General features: G+C 46.5%; 7 protein-coding genes across 7 annotated transcripts; 4 read left to right on the forward strand and 3 right to left on the reverse strand.

Moving 5' to 3' along the window:
- Positions 1 to 1,558: 1,558 nt before the first annotated feature.
- On the reverse strand, positions 1,559 to 2,957 carry F4822DRAFT_424950 (FAD/NAD(P)-binding domain-containing protein; the record flags this gene model as incomplete). Its single annotated transcript, XM_051460253.1, has 3 exons — positions 1,559 to 1,993; positions 2,075 to 2,641; positions 2,706 to 2,957. The coding sequence occupies 3 exons, from the start codon at positions 2,955 to 2,957 to the stop codon at positions 1,559 to 1,561; spliced, it is 1,254 nt and encodes a 417-aa protein (XP_051320248.1).
- Positions 2,958 to 3,979: 1,022 nt separating this feature from the next.
- F4822DRAFT_439990 (trichodiene oxygenase) lies at positions 3,980 to 5,550 on the forward strand (the record flags this gene model as incomplete). Its single annotated transcript, XM_051462697.1, has 5 exons — positions 3,980 to 3,986; positions 4,090 to 4,631; positions 4,685 to 5,277; positions 5,328 to 5,465; positions 5,499 to 5,550. 5 exons carry the CDS (start codon positions 3,980 to 3,982, stop codon positions 5,548 to 5,550), a joined length of 1,332 nt encoding a protein of 443 aa, XP_051320249.1.
- On the reverse strand, positions 5,509 to 7,353 carry F4822DRAFT_388308 (Alpha/Beta hydrolase protein). The gene is made up of 3 exons (XM_051456876.1): positions 6,384 to 7,353; positions 5,814 to 6,233; positions 5,509 to 5,763 (listed from the first exon to the last, which is right to left on the reverse strand). The coding sequence occupies exons 1-2, from the start codon at positions 7,089 to 7,091 to the stop codon at positions 5,826 to 5,828; spliced, it is 1,116 nt and encodes a 371-aa protein (XP_051320250.1). The 5' UTR covers positions 7,092 to 7,353; the 3' UTR covers positions 5,509 to 5,763; positions 5,814 to 5,825.
- A 200-nt stretch (positions 7,354 to 7,553) lies between these two features.
- F4822DRAFT_388309 (uncharacterized protein) lies at positions 7,554 to 9,385 on the forward strand. The gene is made up of 2 exons (XM_051456877.1): positions 7,554 to 8,324; positions 8,383 to 9,385. Exons 1-2 carry the CDS (start codon positions 8,100 to 8,102, stop codon positions 9,250 to 9,252), a joined length of 1,095 nt encoding a protein of 364 aa, XP_051320251.1. The 5' UTR covers positions 7,554 to 8,099; the 3' UTR covers positions 9,253 to 9,385.
- A 72-nt stretch (positions 9,386 to 9,457) lies between these two features.
- On the reverse strand, positions 9,458 to 11,399 carry F4822DRAFT_388311 (cytochrome P450-like protein). The gene is made up of 5 exons (XM_051456878.1): positions 11,251 to 11,399; positions 11,037 to 11,187; positions 10,519 to 10,988; positions 10,217 to 10,466; positions 9,458 to 10,159 (listed from the first exon to the last, which is right to left on the reverse strand). Exons 1-5 carry the CDS (start codon positions 11,317 to 11,319, stop codon positions 9,495 to 9,497), a joined length of 1,605 nt encoding a protein of 534 aa, XP_051320252.1. The 5' UTR covers positions 11,320 to 11,399; the 3' UTR covers positions 9,458 to 9,494.
- A 206-nt stretch (positions 11,400 to 11,605) lies between these two features.
- F4822DRAFT_48637 (FAD/NAD(P)-binding domain-containing protein) lies at positions 11,606 to 13,547 on the forward strand. The gene is made up of 4 exons (XM_051463558.1): positions 11,606 to 11,783; positions 11,845 to 12,240; positions 12,304 to 12,971; positions 13,026 to 13,547. The coding sequence occupies exons 1-4, from the start codon at positions 11,614 to 11,616 to the stop codon at positions 13,469 to 13,471; spliced, it is 1,680 nt and encodes a 559-aa protein (XP_051320253.1). The 5' UTR covers positions 11,606 to 11,613; the 3' UTR covers positions 13,472 to 13,547.
- Positions 13,548 to 13,643: 96 nt separating this feature from the next.
- Positions 13,644 to 15,063, forward strand: F4822DRAFT_388315 (UbiA prenyltransferase family-domain-containing protein). Its single transcript, XM_051456879.1, has 2 exons — positions 13,644 to 14,062; positions 14,134 to 15,063. The coding sequence occupies exons 1-2, from the start codon at positions 13,916 to 13,918 to the stop codon at positions 15,037 to 15,039; spliced, it is 1,053 nt and encodes a 350-aa protein (XP_051320254.1). The 5' UTR covers positions 13,644 to 13,915; the 3' UTR covers positions 15,040 to 15,063.
- The last annotated feature ends 545 nt before the right edge of the window (positions 15,064 to 15,608 follow it).

Genomic DNA, 15,608 nt, shown 5'->3' on the forward strand with positions numbered 1-15,608 from the left:
CGCCAGTCGTTGGCTCTTGAGGGGTATTCTTGTTAGCCACATTTTGCTAGATTGTGGTAAGGCCTTAGAGAAGTATGTCTGCTACGATCGCTCGGATATCGACCATGGTAGCTGTGATGGAGTAACCTCTCAGTTGTAAGAAATCATCGCCGAGTCTGGTTGTTTTTCTGCTTCTTTAGAGTACCTGTGCCCGGATCCCGAGCAACTGCTTCTGTATGCCTGAAATCGTGACCGTGGAAATATTCGTCAATACCTAGCGGTCGCCTTTGCTGTTGCCATTACTAGAGAGTCTTTCCAAACCATTATTAAGATTACCTGCCTCGGTACTTAGGTAGGTAGCTAATCAAACCGCTTGCTGGAGAAGATGGTACGGACCCGCCTCTCGCTAGATGCGCACGCAAGGTCCCATTGCCTTTCCTTCGTCGCGGATGATTTCCTCGGAGAGGCGGCAAAAACTCGTGGTAGCGTCGCATGAAAGGAGGCCATGGTATTCATTAGTGCTGGCTGAGATACTGCGACTACCTAGGTACGGCCATAACAACCGCGCTTTCCCACTCACCGCTGAACCCAGCCTCTTACGCGTGTTTAGCTGGCGGGGTCCGGTCCGCATCCACAAGCGGAAGGGACATCAAGAACAGATCGGGGTTCGCAGGGTATTGTTACTTCTTTGCTTGCATTGACGAGGGCCTTCGGATATCCCTAGCTATACTGGCGATATTGTGGAGATTACAGGTGGCTGTAGGGGAGGAGTCCTTATTCATAGACGGCTACCCTATTCCTAGGGGCGCGCTATTTAGTGTGAATGTACCTAAGTATGCGCCCTGAGCCTTTTACGTTCAAATCACAGTGTTGGGTTGGGGGCGACGAGGTGGCTAAGAAGTTGACACGGGGAACCCTCGCTAGGTAAGCCACCGGCATATCCAAAGATCTTGCTTATATCCGCGGGATAAACTAGAGATCAATCCATCGGGCTGGGGCATCGGCTCAATCGGCTTACGTATCGGCCCGGGCAAGGAAAGGATCAAGACACGCCAGCCGTACGCCAATATACCTAGAAAGATAATTGAGACATCTGGTAGAGAGTGGGTTACAGTGTAACCTTACGGTGTGGGCAGCGGCAACTTATCTCGATGGAGTGGCGACGATCCGGACTTGTTAGATTCGATGTGCGAGAATTGTTAGGTACATGGCAGCATGGCCGGGCACAGGCCGCGGGCTTTATTAGGCACTGAAATTACTATACTGGCCGCCTGTGTTACTTCGCTAAAAATTCCTTGGAGCGAGACCACTAACGTCTGATTCATGGTGGCTGGATATCAATGTTGGCTTGGCTGAATCACGTTTTCACGTAACACAACATGCAATAGATACAACTTACATGGGTACCTACTACCTAGGTAGGTAACAATATGTTTTGTATTTATGTGACACAACTGATTGCATGTAATCCTACTTAAGGCAGGCTGTCGGAGTATCTGCTCGGAGGGAGAGTGGGGTAAAAAGAATCCATTCTCTCACCCGCACACTCTCCTGTTGTACGTACCAACTAAGTTCCTAATCAACTAGCTAGGAATGCACGCATTGTCTTCAAAGCGTCATTTTTATGCGATTCTAGGTTAAGGGAACCAACATGAGCGAACGTTTGACCTAGTGATTCGTTCAATTTCCTTGCATCGAGTCCAGCAACCTCATCTTGGCCACAGAAAAGATGACCTGTCTTTCTACCGGTATCAATGACCCGCTGACATCTAGGCCGCCTCAAGGCATCGAACGCTCTAAATGCGGCATTTACCTCTTGTACGGATGATATGTCCCCAAGAAGGTGACCAAGGATGAAAGCGTCCTCAATAGCCATTCCGGCCCCAGCACTTTGCCAAGGAGATGTTGTATGGGCTGCATCGCCGACAATGCAGACTTGATTGTTCGCATACGTAGGCGTGAATTTATGTTCCCAAATAGCATAACCCTTTGGGTCTTCTTGATCCAAGATGAGCTACGGTGTGGTTAGCTGTATTGCATAGCAACTAGGTTCTGTAGTTCCACATCAGAAATACTTCACCACACAAGAACTTACCTCGACCATACCCTTAGCCACGGTACCCTCATACCAACTTGCGGGCAGCGCATCCTGAAGAACCTGTCTTGTGACTTTTCTCTTTCGGTCGGTTGAGAGGTTTTTGTCAATGACTGCTATAATGCATTGGACCATTGTTCCGTTCTCGACAATGCCATGTAGCATGGCTGCGCCATCACCAAGCCAGGCGTACTGGCGATCGACCTTGAAGGACTCATCTCCGAGCGCCGTCTTTGCCTTCTCAAAAGGCACTAAATGTCTACAATCCCACCACCCAGCAGGAGAGGCGGCGTACTTTTCTGGTTTCTCTCCCACGACAAAATTTCGGATGGAGCTGAAAATACCGTCTGCCCCGATAACAGCATCGAAGTGAGCGTCAGTGCCGTCTTCGAAAGCGACTGTGACGCCGGAATCGCTTTGCTCCAGCGATCTCACGCGCTTCGCGGCATGAAGCATGTTCCCGGGTAGAAGGGAAAGAAGCGCTTGTAGAAGTGGGGCGCGATTCAACGTGACGCCGGCGGCGACTCCGAGATCAGAGATGAGGGTACCGGCCCCGGGCCCCGAACCCTACGTATGTATCAATACGGTATCATATTGACAGTGAAGCTAGGTAGTTATAGGGTGTACAGACAACTACAAGGCGGGCTGCATCGATTTCTACAGCTCCCGCGTGAGTCTTCAGGAAATCAACCGCGGAGGGAATGATATCGCCGAGCGCCTCGAGTGTTATAGGGGAGAGCCCAATTCCAGCGCCACGCTCTATGAATTTGGGAGCCGACTCGTAAACTTGAACATCCACATGAGGATGCTTCACTAAGGCAATGGCTACCGTGATGCCGGCGAGACCACCACCAACGATACCAATACGGATTTGGTTAGTCATCGTGGAGATGCCAATGGTGTAAGACTCGGAGTTCTCAATTGTTCGATCAATGTTCTTACGACAGCCGCACTCGTGGCCTAAGTAGAATTCACCCAAGTTACAGAGTACTTGCATTAGCCCCGCAACGCAAAATTAACTGATTACATGGAACATTTCCGAGGCTTGATCATCTCTTTGTTGGTTCAAGGGGTATAGTCACGTGATACATGGACCCCAGAGGCCCCATAATTTAAGGGGTTGTTACTGTGGTACTCACGATCAGATGGTAGGGCAGTATATGCTCCAATGCCACTTTCGGCAAGAAAAGACACCGTCGGATATATTATCGGAATCACTGGCGTGCAAGCTAGCCGTCGGATCCGGTACCTACCATGTAATCGTTAGACTAGTAGTGGGGGTCTAAGGATAAATTCATAGGAAGCGTCTTAATTATTAGTGTCCTATCGTGTTGCTGGGGGTAGACAGTTTGGTGATCGTGGCTTAGCTTCTAGAGGGCTGTGTGTTGATTCGGATATACACGGCCATGTGTGGCTTGTCCATGTTTTGATAAGACAAAGAAAAAAACCCCTGTAGCCAGAAATACCGGTCCCATTCTCAATAAACATCTTCCATTATTCCTTATGCAGATAGAAGTTGACGATTAAGTACCTAGATAGTTCTACGTACCATGTACCAAAGGGAGGGTTATGGAGGCTGAAAGCCCCTTGCTTCGACAATAAATATTATAACCAACCAACCAACTTACCTATGTAACCGGGCTGGTTTCCTCACTTTCGTCTTTCCTATACCTAATGTACCTACCTAGGTAGGTAGTCTACCCATTTCCCCTCGACTACATGGGAAGCTCTTTGTATGCGTACTGGATGGATGCACCAGTCAGTTTGTTGCCCTGGTGGCGTTCATCCTTTATTTTGCGAGTCTTATATTCTATCGCCTGTTCCTTCATCCTATTGCACACTTTCCTGGCCCAAAACTGGCTGGAATCACGCGATGGTATGAAGCTTATTATGACGTTGTTCAAGATGGCCAGTATACATTCAAGATTGCACAACTTCACAAGGAATATGGTATAATTTTCTTTTAGTAATACCTTGAATTCCAATTGTAAGACTTATCATTCTAACCTTGATAGGTCCAATCGTCCGAATCAGCCCTTATGAACTTCATGTCAGTGACCCAGCGTTCTTAGAACAGCTCTATCGCCAAGAAGGTCGTTGGCATAAGTATGACTGGGCTGTAGATGCTTTCGCTGCTGAAGGTGGTACCTTGTTTACTGCCGACCACGACCTTCACAAGGCCCGTCGCCAACCCCTAAATCCACTCTTCTCCAAAGCAAAAGTTGCTAGTCAGCAAGAGCTTATTCAACGGCATCTAAATAAGTTATCCAGTCGACTTTCTAATTTCGCTTCATCGGGAGCCATGTTCAACTTAGGGGCCGCTATCACAGTTATTGCTAGGGATGTTGCCAACGACTACATCCTGGGCAAGAGCTACAATAGCCTCGGCAGAGAGGATTTTGATGTTGCGATGTTAACTGCTAGTCAAGGATCAGGGCAAATATGGCGGCTATCCAAGCACATACGATGGGTTGCCCCCACGCTAATGGCCATACCAGTTGACTGGATTCTAAAAACTGCAGGTAATGATATGAAGATATTTTTTCTTCATATTCAGGTTAGCTCCCAATATCTAGTCAGGAGCGCGTACTCTTAATCACATGTTAGTAGGAAACAGAGAAAGACACCAAGACTCTTATATCGTCCGCGTCCTCTCCCCACCAGGATCCGGGAGCTCGTCGTACCATAGTCCATGCAATACTAGACTCAAAACTTTCTCTAACCGAGAAATCCGCGGCCCGGATATTTCAGGACGTGACTACCTTAACAGGAGCTGGATTCGAGACGACCGCTGGGGCTTTACGGGTTGTCATTTTCCATGTATCCCATAACGTTAAGATCCTCAGGCTTCTTCGAGCAGAGTTCACTTCCAACAACATAGATTCCGGTAACGTAGAAGTCAAAACCCTGCAACAGTTACCTTATCTCACATCAATTATCATGGTAGGCCTTCGCTTAAGCCCGGCCATTGCCACACGAATGTCACGCATTAGTCCGGATAAGGATTTCTTCTACGGTGATCGGCGAATACCTGCCGGTACTCCTATTGGGATGACGTCAATCATATTACATATGGACGAAGCTCTTTATCCTGATCCTAAAAGCTTCAATCCCGGGCGGTGGATGAATTTGGAGTCTCGTAAGATGGCTGAGAAGACTTTCATGCCGTTTTCAAGAGGCACAAGAATATGCCTCGGAATGAAGTAAGTGCTTTACTCTCAAGAAACTCCACTGCTCCTAACAAATAATCTAGTCTAGCATGGGCGGAAATGTATTTAATTGTTGCCACCCTTGTGCAACGCTACAACTTCCAATTCCAGGATGCCACAGCTGAAGATTTCGAGTGCATTAGCGATCAATTCGCTATTGGAACGAAAGGTCGAGGCATGCTGTATGCTACGGTTACTAATTATGAACAATAAAGTTCATGGGTTAATTGCTCTGAGGCCGGATATGGAGGCTACGATTATGTCTGAGAGGATTTGTCTTTTGACGATACCAACGGGGTGTCGTTATTGAAGTTTGAAGAAAATGAAAGTCAGCATATCTCACCAGGTAATCATTCCTGAATAAATAACCTCCTCACCGTGGCTTGGATTATCATCATTCCTGTGTACCTAAAGATTGATGGGTTAGCACCTCTCGGATGAAGGGCGCCGTGAAGCTGATGGTGTGTTATACACTAGAAGCTAGCCTTACGTTAGCCTGAACCTCTTCTAACACGACGTTTTATCCCTACTCGGCTATAATTTCATACACGCGATTGGATCTCCGCTACCCATGTACCAGCTTCGTTCGCCACTCGTTCTGCCTCAGCCTTCCATCCCGTAAGGTTGCCAGCGAAGAAGATATTATGATTCCCTAGCGGTTCTACTCTAAATGTTACATCGTTATCCCTGATACTCTTCATTTGCTCCACGAACTTACTAATTTCCCCGTAGAAGAGTTCGTTTTCGCTGCAGAACGCCCATAGGGGGCATGGACATTTGAAAGGAGCGCTGAGCGGGTTCATGTAGCCAGAACTGGTTGGGTCCCTAGAAATAAACCGTTTAGCTCCCCACGACATGAACGTCTCGTCCATGTAGTCAGTCTTGTAGTTGGGGTTTGTCACTATCTTCTCTGGTTCAATTGCAACCATCATGTCGATTGCTGGTGACCACTACATCAACGAGTGTCAGTTGAGTAACATAAATGTTCGAGGCATTGACTGGTGCTCCCGGAGTAAATACTCCTAAGAATACATAAAGCCTCATAACTGCCCAGATACCTAGCCAGAAGGAGATAAAAGAAAGGTCCTAGCGTCACGTACAACCAAGGCACACGAAGGAGCCGGGAGGCCGGCTTCCTTGCCGTGGGTGGCGATGTATCTCAACATGCATAACACAATATGACCACCCGCCGAATCGCCGGATATGACAATCCTAGCAGCGGGAATCTTGAGATCATGGAGTAGGTGATAATAGGCCGATATTCCGTCTTGCAACGCTGCCGGGAAACGCCCATTAGGATTGGTCGCAAGTCTGTACAGATTGAATAGAGCATAGGACCCAACCCTTTCGGTTAGATTATGTGCTGCGAATGCGGCGTCATTTCGAACGTCGCCCATCGCATATCCGCCTGGGTGGAAGTGCAAGATGACTGGTTTATCGCCCCCCTCCGCCGTTGCTTTGAGAGCACATGGAAACCAAATCCCTCCTGTAGTGGCAGGTAGGATTGAGGAATCGGGTTTAGCGACGTCTATGTATACAGAATTGGGAGCCTTTTCGATTCTGATGAAGCGATCTCCGAGAGATCTCGGCTCGAAGTCTAGTGGCGTGACCGTTTCTACGTAGGCAGTGTGGTAGATAAATGAGTTCATATAATGGTTCATTGTTGATTGGAAAACCGTCCACCTAGGATCAGGTCGCGTGAAAGTGGGTATATAATAACATAATAAAAAAGGGAGCTTAAAAAGATTGATCAAAGCTGCGCCAATTACCCAGAGATATTTCCCAGGGCTTGAAGTTACGAAGGCCATCGTGGAGTGTTTGGAAGTAGGATGGATCCTATACCGCTAGGATTACGTGACCGGAACTAGCAACTTATTTATTACATTGTCGGCTGTCTCGGAACGAATGGGCGTTTTTTCTTGTAAACCGCTTGGTGAATAAAGGGGTAACCTAGCGCTCGGGCCTCGTTACACATAGATTATTTTTAAAAGTACCGAGGAGGTAGGTACGTTAGCTGCAGCAAATTGATCTGCAATGTGTATTGGGGCCGCCACATATCTGCTCTTACCTATGCAAGAGCAGAGCACCGAGTGAAAATGAAGGACCAACAGAATTGTTAGTCAAAGTTCGATTAGACCCCCAGCAGGCTCATTATTCGATTCACGCAGCTGGGGTTACGCAACATATGGCGGTCTAACTACACTGCATTTCAGCTTAATATGACCTTTCGGCTCGTTGTGTAACGTCGAATGCAAGTAATATGCCTCATGCCTTATCTACAGGACCACCGCCGCCATAACCGCCCAGATCGCTGTTGTAACACTTGAATCCTCCGTAATTTACATATGTATTTTAAGTCTTTTGGTAGCTTTGGGAAAATCTTACATCGGGGGAGGTCGTCGTGGACTCTCTTTTTTGTAAGCAACCCTTTCCAATACAGGTAGAAGTCTTAACTTCAATATTAAGAACCCACAGCCTTTCAAGGTAAAGGGGATATCGATATATCCAGGTTGATATATACGGAAAATTTTGAACTTCTGTACCTAGGTACCTAGGGACTTGCATCCTGATTGCTCTTTGTGTCGAGAAGATGTTAGGTACTTAAGGTTATAAAACATAATTATACCGTATCTGGCTACATATATACCTAGGTACCCAGACGGCTGGCTGGTGAATGGTACACAGGTTTACCCACTTCGAACCCTTTGAAGATTGAGTCGTTTCTCAATCGCGTCCCGTATATGGACCTTGCCGGCAGTTACTTTTAGATGTGGGAATTTTCGTGGTTCTAGCCGATTCTACACTCGAAACCTGACATGGACTCTACTTCGGTCAATATTCCGGCGGAGGCAGTGGCTGCGTTACCGCCAGATCTCCAAGCCCAAATTCCACTCTATTATGAAAGCTTGCAACCAAATCTCTATGCTTCAGCTATTATCTGCATAGTAATTGCCTATGTCGCAGTTATTCTCCGGATCTATGCGAGACGCTTGAAGGCCCAGGCTCTAGGGATGGACGACTTTATGATCATTGCCGGACTAGTTGGTGTTACCCATGTGATTGCTAAACGTTCTGATGGTCTAACAAATTCTCATTTAGTTCTTTACCTCAGTCTTCGTCGCCCTTTGCATTTTAGTCACTGTCTTCGGAGAAGGCAGGCATCGAGTTGTTACGGTCCTTGAACATCCAGACCACGTCGTGCCGTTTACGAAAGCCACGATAGCAGCTGGTGTCATTTATAACCCTGCATTATTCTGCACCAAGATATCTATCCTCCTCCTATACTACCGAGTATTTCCTAGTAGGCGCTTCAAGTGGGTTTGCATCGGCGTTGGTATTTTCGTTGCGGCATATAGCATCACTGCTATTATGACCAATATTTTCCAGTGTGTTCCTGTCAAATCCAACTGGGATCCAACTGTCACGCCGCATTGCATTAACCTTGGCTCGGAATTAATAGTTGTTAGCAGTCTGAATGTGCTCACAGACGCTTCTATACTTTGTCTTCCGATGCCCATTATTTGGCGTCTCAAAACTGATTTCCGTCGCAAGCTTCAGCTGACTGGCCTTTTCCTCCTCGGCTCTTTCGTCGTCGTCGTGTCTATCATCCGCGTCACATATGTGTCTAATGTTTCGTTCTCCGACGGGTTCTGGGCCAACTCCTATCCGTCCATGTGGTCGGTCGTCGAAAATTGTATTGCTGTTGTTGCAGCATGTCTGCCCGTCATGCGTCCCGTTTTCAATAAGGTCCTCTACGGTACGCCCGACCCAGAGAAGCCGAGTCAGGATGAAGTGGACCTTGACCCGCGTAATAATAGGCATATTATTACAATTGGTGGCAGCGATTTACAGATGAAAGGATTCTCTGGGGGACATGCAAGCAGAGGGACAAATGTCACTGCGATTACGTCTATTACCCATGGAGATAGGAATTCGGGTGGAAGCTTCACGCAACTCATGGATAACTGACTGGACTTGCCTTATTTTATTAACTGAAAGCGGCATTATGTATGACTATTTGATTTTACACACCTAATCATCACGCGCTCCCCGTATTTTGTAATAGATTGAACTACTATCAATTGAAATATTAGGATCTGAGCAAAATACAACATTATCAGTCTCAATTAGATCAATACTGCGCCGAACAATTCAATTACCAAAGGTAATCATATTTCGTAACCCGTTGATATTTCTATAGGTATGGCTTTTTAAACACGTCTACGGAACTGGACTATCGGGCCGTCCGTTTTCGACACGAACATGTCTGTTAGCTGGTACTCTCCGATCCTATGTCTTCCGTACCCCTTTCCATAGCCACCACAACCACGGTGTTCTTCACCTGGCATCAGCCGAAGGTCATAGAGCCAAATAGCACGTGCAATTGTCACCATGAGCTCCTTCATTGCGAGGCCCTTGCCAACACACCCTCGTTGACCAATGCTAAAGGGACAGAAACCGGACTTAGCCAGCTCAACGCGACTCTCGGCCCCGTTTTGGCTCTCATTAGGGTATCTCTCAACAAGCCATCGTTCGGGTTGGTAGGAAAATGAGTCTGGATAGATGTCCTCATTATGGTGAATAGCATAATGGGATACACCAAGGTCAACTCCCTCAGCGAAGAAGTTTCCCGCGATCTCAACGCCCGGTGAAAGTAATACGCGCGGGAGCAGACCCGGCACCCCTGGAGACATCCGCATGGCTTCATCAATGCATGCGCGAAGCCAGCGGCAGGACTGAAGTACTCCACCATTACGAATCTCTTCGAGGCTGCTAAAGCGAGGTCGAATTTCCTTCTTTAGCTTTTCGTACGAAGGAGGATTATGGAGAAGATAAAAAAACGTGGCAGATATGGCGGTTGCCGTAGTATCCGAACCTTACGGATTAGTTTTAGCAAATATTCCTTATAACAATAATGTCCTGACAGGCTTACCTCCGGTGATGAGTAAACTCGACTCTCCAACTAGGTCGTGGGGCGAAAAGAGCGAATTGCCTTCCTTGCTGGATTTATTTGACTCGAGAAGGTACGAGTACACATCCGGCACACGGGGCGAATTTTCCAGAGCGAGTCGTTTTGAAGATTGTTCGTTTGCGAAAGCTTCGTATCGTTTCATGTCGGTATTCAACTTGGCGAACAAAATATTTCCAAGCTTCAACCTTAAAATCCACGGCATCCAGCCAGTCTAATATCTGTTAGAGTATGGTCATATAAGCTTGAAACATAGCTCAAATTACAATATTGAGGCCATTCACCCCAAGAGGGAGAACGTTCAGAATATATCGATTGTCAGGTCCATCCAGCATCCCGAAGGAACTGGAGAAACAGATATCGCCCATTATGTCGAAGGAAAGGTAGTCAGCCCAATCAGTCATGTTCTTGGGAGAACTCCAGGATTCAGAGTGCAGATCGGTTGTTTGTGACGGTGTGGACTTGCCAAGCTGCACCGTGAATTTACGAATGTTCCTTAATATAATCTCTTCCATAGCTTTAACTGAGCTTTCAGAAAGTGCGGTTGAAACAACCCGCTTCTTCTTCATATGTAGACCATGATCAATGGTAGTCAGAGAGCTGTCACCTTTGAAAACGCCGCTGAATACGTCATAGTATCTTGATTTCTGAGTGGGAGCCCTTGTCCCATATATCTTCTGCAGACCTTCTGCTGTGTTTACTGATATCCTATTTGGGCCGAATCGTACAAACGGTCCTTTCGGGTTAGCCTTCGGAGTATAGTAGTATAATAGGGAAGCTTTACCATATTTATTGTGAAGTTCTAAAAAGTGGATGTGACGGTCTCCTGCAACGCTTCTGATCACAGAGTACCAGTCGGTAATCTTACCTAGCCACGGTCCAGGATATTTTGCTAAAGGATGGAACGTAACTCTGTATACTATGATCCCTAATGTCTATTATAATTAGTTATATCGATCTGGCTGGACGGCGACCCTCTTATACCTAGGTAGACTTACGTAGAGTGTTGCGATAATGGACAATGCTACTATTGGCATGTAAAAGCTATCTGCCAGTAGTTGATACATTATGAGATAGGTTGTGAATGTACAAGCCTAATGGGAAGCCTGTTTGGTTGGTTTAGGAGTGGTGAAACTTTGGGTGCCTGAATACCTATGTAGATACCTACATACCAAGGAAAGGTTACCTATGTGGCTTTATTTTACCGTTATATATACGCGACTGCCTAGGTAATTGTGTAACTCGAGTTGGCCAGTTCATGTTTGAAAATTGGCTATAAAATGGAGAGATTTCCGAAGTGTGTCGACTAAGATATCGACTAGCAGACACCTCCTTATTCCTCCCACTGCTTCACTTTTAGGATGGATATCATTCGAGCGGAACGTCATATGAAAATTACCTGCATTGGGGCGGGGGCTTCAGGACTCTGCTTCGCGTACAAACTCCAGCGTTCATTCGATAATTTCACACTTACCATCTATGAAAAAAGTGATAAGGTTGGTGGTGTGTGGGTCCGGAATCGTTACCCAGGGTACGTCGATAGTATGATTTGCGATTCTTGGTCTCAGAAAACTAATGCCTTCCCTACGTAGGTGTGCGTGCGACTATGAAGCGCACAACTACACCTATTCGTGGGAACCGAAGGCGGACTGGACTAGCGTCTACGCCAGTGCTCCTGAAGTGCAAGGCTATTTTGAGGACTTTGCAAAGAAGCATGATTTACTACGATACTGCAAGTTTGCTACTACTGTGACACAGGCCCAGTGGAGAGAGGAAAAGGGGCGGTGGGAGCTAAGACTAGAGTCTAGCGAAACGGAATACTATGATGACTGCGACATTCTTATCAACGCCTCGGGCCTCTTGCATACGCATAAGTGGCCCGATATTGAAGGATTGGAAGAATTTGAAGGAGTGAAAGTGCATACGGCGGCGTGGCCTGAGACTCCAGTCAAAACGTCGGGGAGAAAGGTTGGGCTTATCGGTAACGGGTACGTTGGTGAACTGAAATCAGTAGATTCCGGCGGAACGTAATATAACCTAACGCGGTATAGCTCCTCCGGGCAACAAATCCTCGAAGCCGTGCAACCACACGCTGGCCATTTGACCGTCTTTATTCGCCAGCCTACCTGGGTTCTGGGCCCCTTTGGTCAGCAACCTCGTCGTTACACAGCTGACGAGGTCCAGAGTTTCAAAGATAACCCCGAGAACCTTCTCACCAAACGCAAGGAGTTTGAGAGGCGCGTCAATAGCTACTTCGGGTTCTGTCTTAAGGATTCCGTGCAGCAGGCCGCACTCCGCTCACATCTGACTCAGACGATAAAGAACCGATTGAAGGGAAGCCAATATAATGACGAGATGTTTATCCCGCAATATGCGGTAGGGTGCCGAAGACCGACACCAGGGACCAAGTATATCGAAAGCTTGCATGCAGCCAACGTCCAACTAATCATGGGAGATATTAAGCGAATTATTTCGGATGCTGTGATAGATCATGAAGGCACAAAGCACCCGTTGGATGTGTTGGTTTGCGCAACAGGTTTTGACACTTCCCACCGCCCCCAATTCCCAATATTTGGCCAGGATGGGAAAAACTTACAGGACATTTGGCGCTCCAACGCATCTGCTTACTTAGCACTTGCAGTTCCAGAGTTCCCAAACTACTTTGTTTTCTATGGGCCTAACAACCCGTTTGGAAGCGGCGCGTTTCTTTCGACAATCGGTATGCCTCTAAGTTATTGAAATAAACTCGGCGAGTAGCTAACTCTGCCAGCAGAAGCTCAAGCTGACTATATGCTCAAGTGGTGCGATCGCTGGCAGACTGAAAATGTACATTCCTTCGCGCCTAAGAAGGTAGTTGTCGAAGAATTCGAGACTTTCCTTAGTGAAGCTATGCACAAAACAGTATGGGCTGATTTGTGCAATTCGTGGTACAAGTCTTCCAAGGAGTCGGCTATCGTAAGCTTGTGGCCTGGAAGCGGCTTACATTACATGGAGGCGATTTCAAGTGTGAGGGGCGACGACTTTGAAGTTAGATACAACGGGAATAGATGGGCATGGCTTGGAAATGGCGTGAGTCAAGTCGAGAAGGATCCGGAGTGCGACCTCGCATATTACATTCGAAATGAGGATAAGAGTGAGCTTCTAAGTGCAAAAAAGCGGCGCAGAGCTCTGGCCAAGGGAATCCATATCGACCCAGAGACACTACATATTATCGGATAGTAGCTGAAGTATCTCGATCATCATACTAAATCTGATATACCTGCGTGATATCTGCATGTCATATTCGATCGACGCCTTACCTAGAATAGGCCTCTGGTGGGTGGTACGTGCTTGTATGCATACAGCTGGGGACTAGGGCGAGAACACTCGTCGTGTTGGTCGTCCCCATCAAATTCCTAGCTACAATTATGCACTCGCATAGGTAAATGCGTTAGTGACGGCGGCGGAATTATGAATCTATCGCTGTTATAACTATTGTCCGCTATACCTGTACCCGGGATTCCGTAGAGCCGCATTCCGCCTCTGGTAACCTGCTCAAGAAGGTAGATAAATAGAGAAAGCTGCCAGGGTTATAGAAACCAGACATAGAATCAGGCCTCTCTTCGCGGTGCTTGTGATTGAACATCGATCCATAATTTCAACTAGGCCCTCAATCAGCCCGGCATGCCCACGCTTATTTCAGAGCAAGCTGTGAATATAGTTGGGAGGAAACCTCCCCAAAGGTCTGCCCCAGTCGATAAAAAATCCGGGGCAACTCTCGATGCTCAAAAGACTGGGGCTGATGGAGTTCGGTATAAAAACAAAAGTTTGGTAAGGGATGACATCATATAAACCACCTACCCGGGTAGACGTTGAGAACTAATAGCTCTTAACTTTACTAGACGCATAGCTTCCCCGTTGGTAAAATTTCCGAGAAGGTGTACACTTTGTACCTATTTACCGCCAGCGACTTCGTCTCCGTCCTCGTACCGCAGACGCTTTTTGCATTTTTTTCTTGTGGCTGTGGTCATTTATTTGCCAATGGAAGTGCACCGCTGATCTCTTCATCACTCGCTCGTATTCCATCTGTTATAACCTGGATCTGGCTCCAACTTCTTGTCCTTGCCACAGCAAACCAGCGTCTACCAGACTCAATCGTGGAAGATAAACACAACAAGCCATGGAGACCGATTCCCGCCGGACGAATTACAGTGGAAGGAACCCAAAAGCTCCTTCTTGCCAGCATGTACACTACGTTGGCATTCGCGTTTTATATGGGTAGCACACTCGAAACGCTGTTGCTTTTTGCGCTGAACTGGACTTATAACGACCTGAAAATGAGCGACAACCTCCTGATGCGCAACTTTCTAAACGCGGCAGGTATAACAACCATTGGTGCCGGTGCTATGCGCGTTGCCGCAGGGCCACATTCTGAATTTGACGATAGGACCGTAGTTCACTGGTGTCTACTGTGCGCCAGTATGATCATGACGACCATTCATGCACAGGACTTGTACGACCAGATCGGCGACGCGGCGCGTGGAAGAGCCACAATTCCGCTTGTATATGGCGACAGTACTGCCAGGTGGACTATTGCCGTTGCTGTCTTATTTTGGAGTATCTTGATTCCGTTGTGGATGGGTCAGCACCCTGTCGAAAATTGGCGTAGCTATGTAATGCCACTGATGTTGGGAGGGGTTGTTGCCCTTCGTGTACTTCTGTTGAAGGAAGTTGCCGCTGATAAAACCTCTTTTAAAACTTGGGTCTTATGGATTATATACTTATATGGGCTACCGATGATGATTTAATGCCTGAGATTTCTCAGGTTATTATGTCGTTTTTTTAAGTCCTTTTTTAAGAAATTTTTAATAAAAGATAGAAAAATATATTTTTATTAAATATATGTAACAAACTACGACGAACCTATACCTCAGAGGTATAGCTGTTACTGGATTGATTAATCCGGGATGTCTTAATTTAAAAATAATAATATTAATAATAGATTAAATAATTAAGGTTTATTTATTAAAAAAGCTTGGAATTTTCTTCTTATATTTAAAAGAATAATCTTAAATTAATAATTAAAGAATTATAAAAAAAGTGATTAAATATATAGGAAATATTTATAATTATATAATTATGTTACAACCTAATAGGAGGAAGGCCAGGGAATAAGGACCTGGTGGGGCCAGGGTAATTAATCAAAGAAGGTCTTTATGGAGGCGATAGAGACTGAGTGTTAAGGCTTATATAATGACCTTTGGAGGTCTCTGAAAACATCATAGGGTTAGGGTTAGGGTTAGGGTTAGGGTTAGGGTTAGGGTTAGGGTTAGGGTTAGGGTTAGGGTTAGGGTTAGGGTTAGGGTTAGGGTTAGGG

Source organism: Hypoxylon trugodes (assembly GCF_022578975.1).
Source record: "Hypoxylon trugodes strain CBS 135444 unplaced genomic scaffold F4822scaffold_1, whole genome shotgun sequence".
NCBI classification, from domain to species: Eukaryota; Fungi; Ascomycota; class Sordariomycetes; order Xylariales; family Hypoxylaceae; genus Hypoxylon; species Hypoxylon trugodes.

Excerpts from the sequence above, each read along its gene's own strand:
- F4822DRAFT_388309 (XM_051456877.1), top strand. The coding sequence starts at position 8,100 with ATGGACTCTACTTCGGTCAATATTCCGGCGGAGGCAGTGGCTGCGTTA. Across the intron at positions 8,325-8,382 it reads TTATGATCATTGCCGGACTA|TTCTTTACCTCAGTCTTCGT; the intron begins GTTGGTGTTACC and ends ATTCTCATTTAG.
- F4822DRAFT_388311 (XM_051456878.1), bottom strand. The coding sequence starts at position 11,319 with ATGTATCAACTACTGGCAGATAGCTTTTACATGCCAATAGTAGCATTG. Across the intron at positions 11,188-11,250 it reads CCATTATCGCAACACTCTAC|ACATTAGGGATCATAGTATA; the intron begins GTAAGTCTACCT and ends TAATTATAATAG. Across the intron at positions 10,160-10,216 it reads GAGTTTACTCATCACCGGAG|GTTCGGATACTACGGCAACC; the intron begins GTAAGCCTGTCA and ends CTAATCCGTAAG.
- F4822DRAFT_388308 (XM_051456876.1), bottom strand. The coding sequence starts at position 7,091 with ATGGCCTTCGTAACTTCAAGCCCTGGGAAATATCTCTGGGTAATTGGC. Across the intron at positions 6,234-6,383 it reads CTCCTTCGTGTGCCTTGGTT|TGGTCACCAGCAATCGACAT; the intron begins GTACGTGACGCT and ends TCGTTGATGTAG.
- F4822DRAFT_388315 (XM_051456879.1), top strand. The coding sequence starts at position 13,916 with ATGCCCACGCTTATTTCAGAGCAAGCTGTGAATATAGTTGGGAGGAAA. Across the intron at positions 14,063-14,133 it reads GGTATAAAAACAAAAGTTTG|ACGCATAGCTTCCCCGTTGG; the intron begins GTAAGGGATGAC and ends TAACTTTACTAG.
- F4822DRAFT_48637 (XM_051463558.1), top strand. The coding sequence starts at position 11,614 with ATGGATATCATTCGAGCGGAACGTCATATGAAAATTACCTGCATTGGG. Across the intron at positions 12,241-12,303 it reads GTTGGGCTTATCGGTAACGG|CTCCTCCGGGCAACAAATCC; the intron begins GTACGTTGGTGA and ends AACGCGGTATAG. Across the intron at positions 12,972-13,025 it reads CGCGTTTCTTTCGACAATCG|AAGCTCAAGCTGACTATATG; the intron begins GTATGCCTCTAA and ends CTCTGCCAGCAG.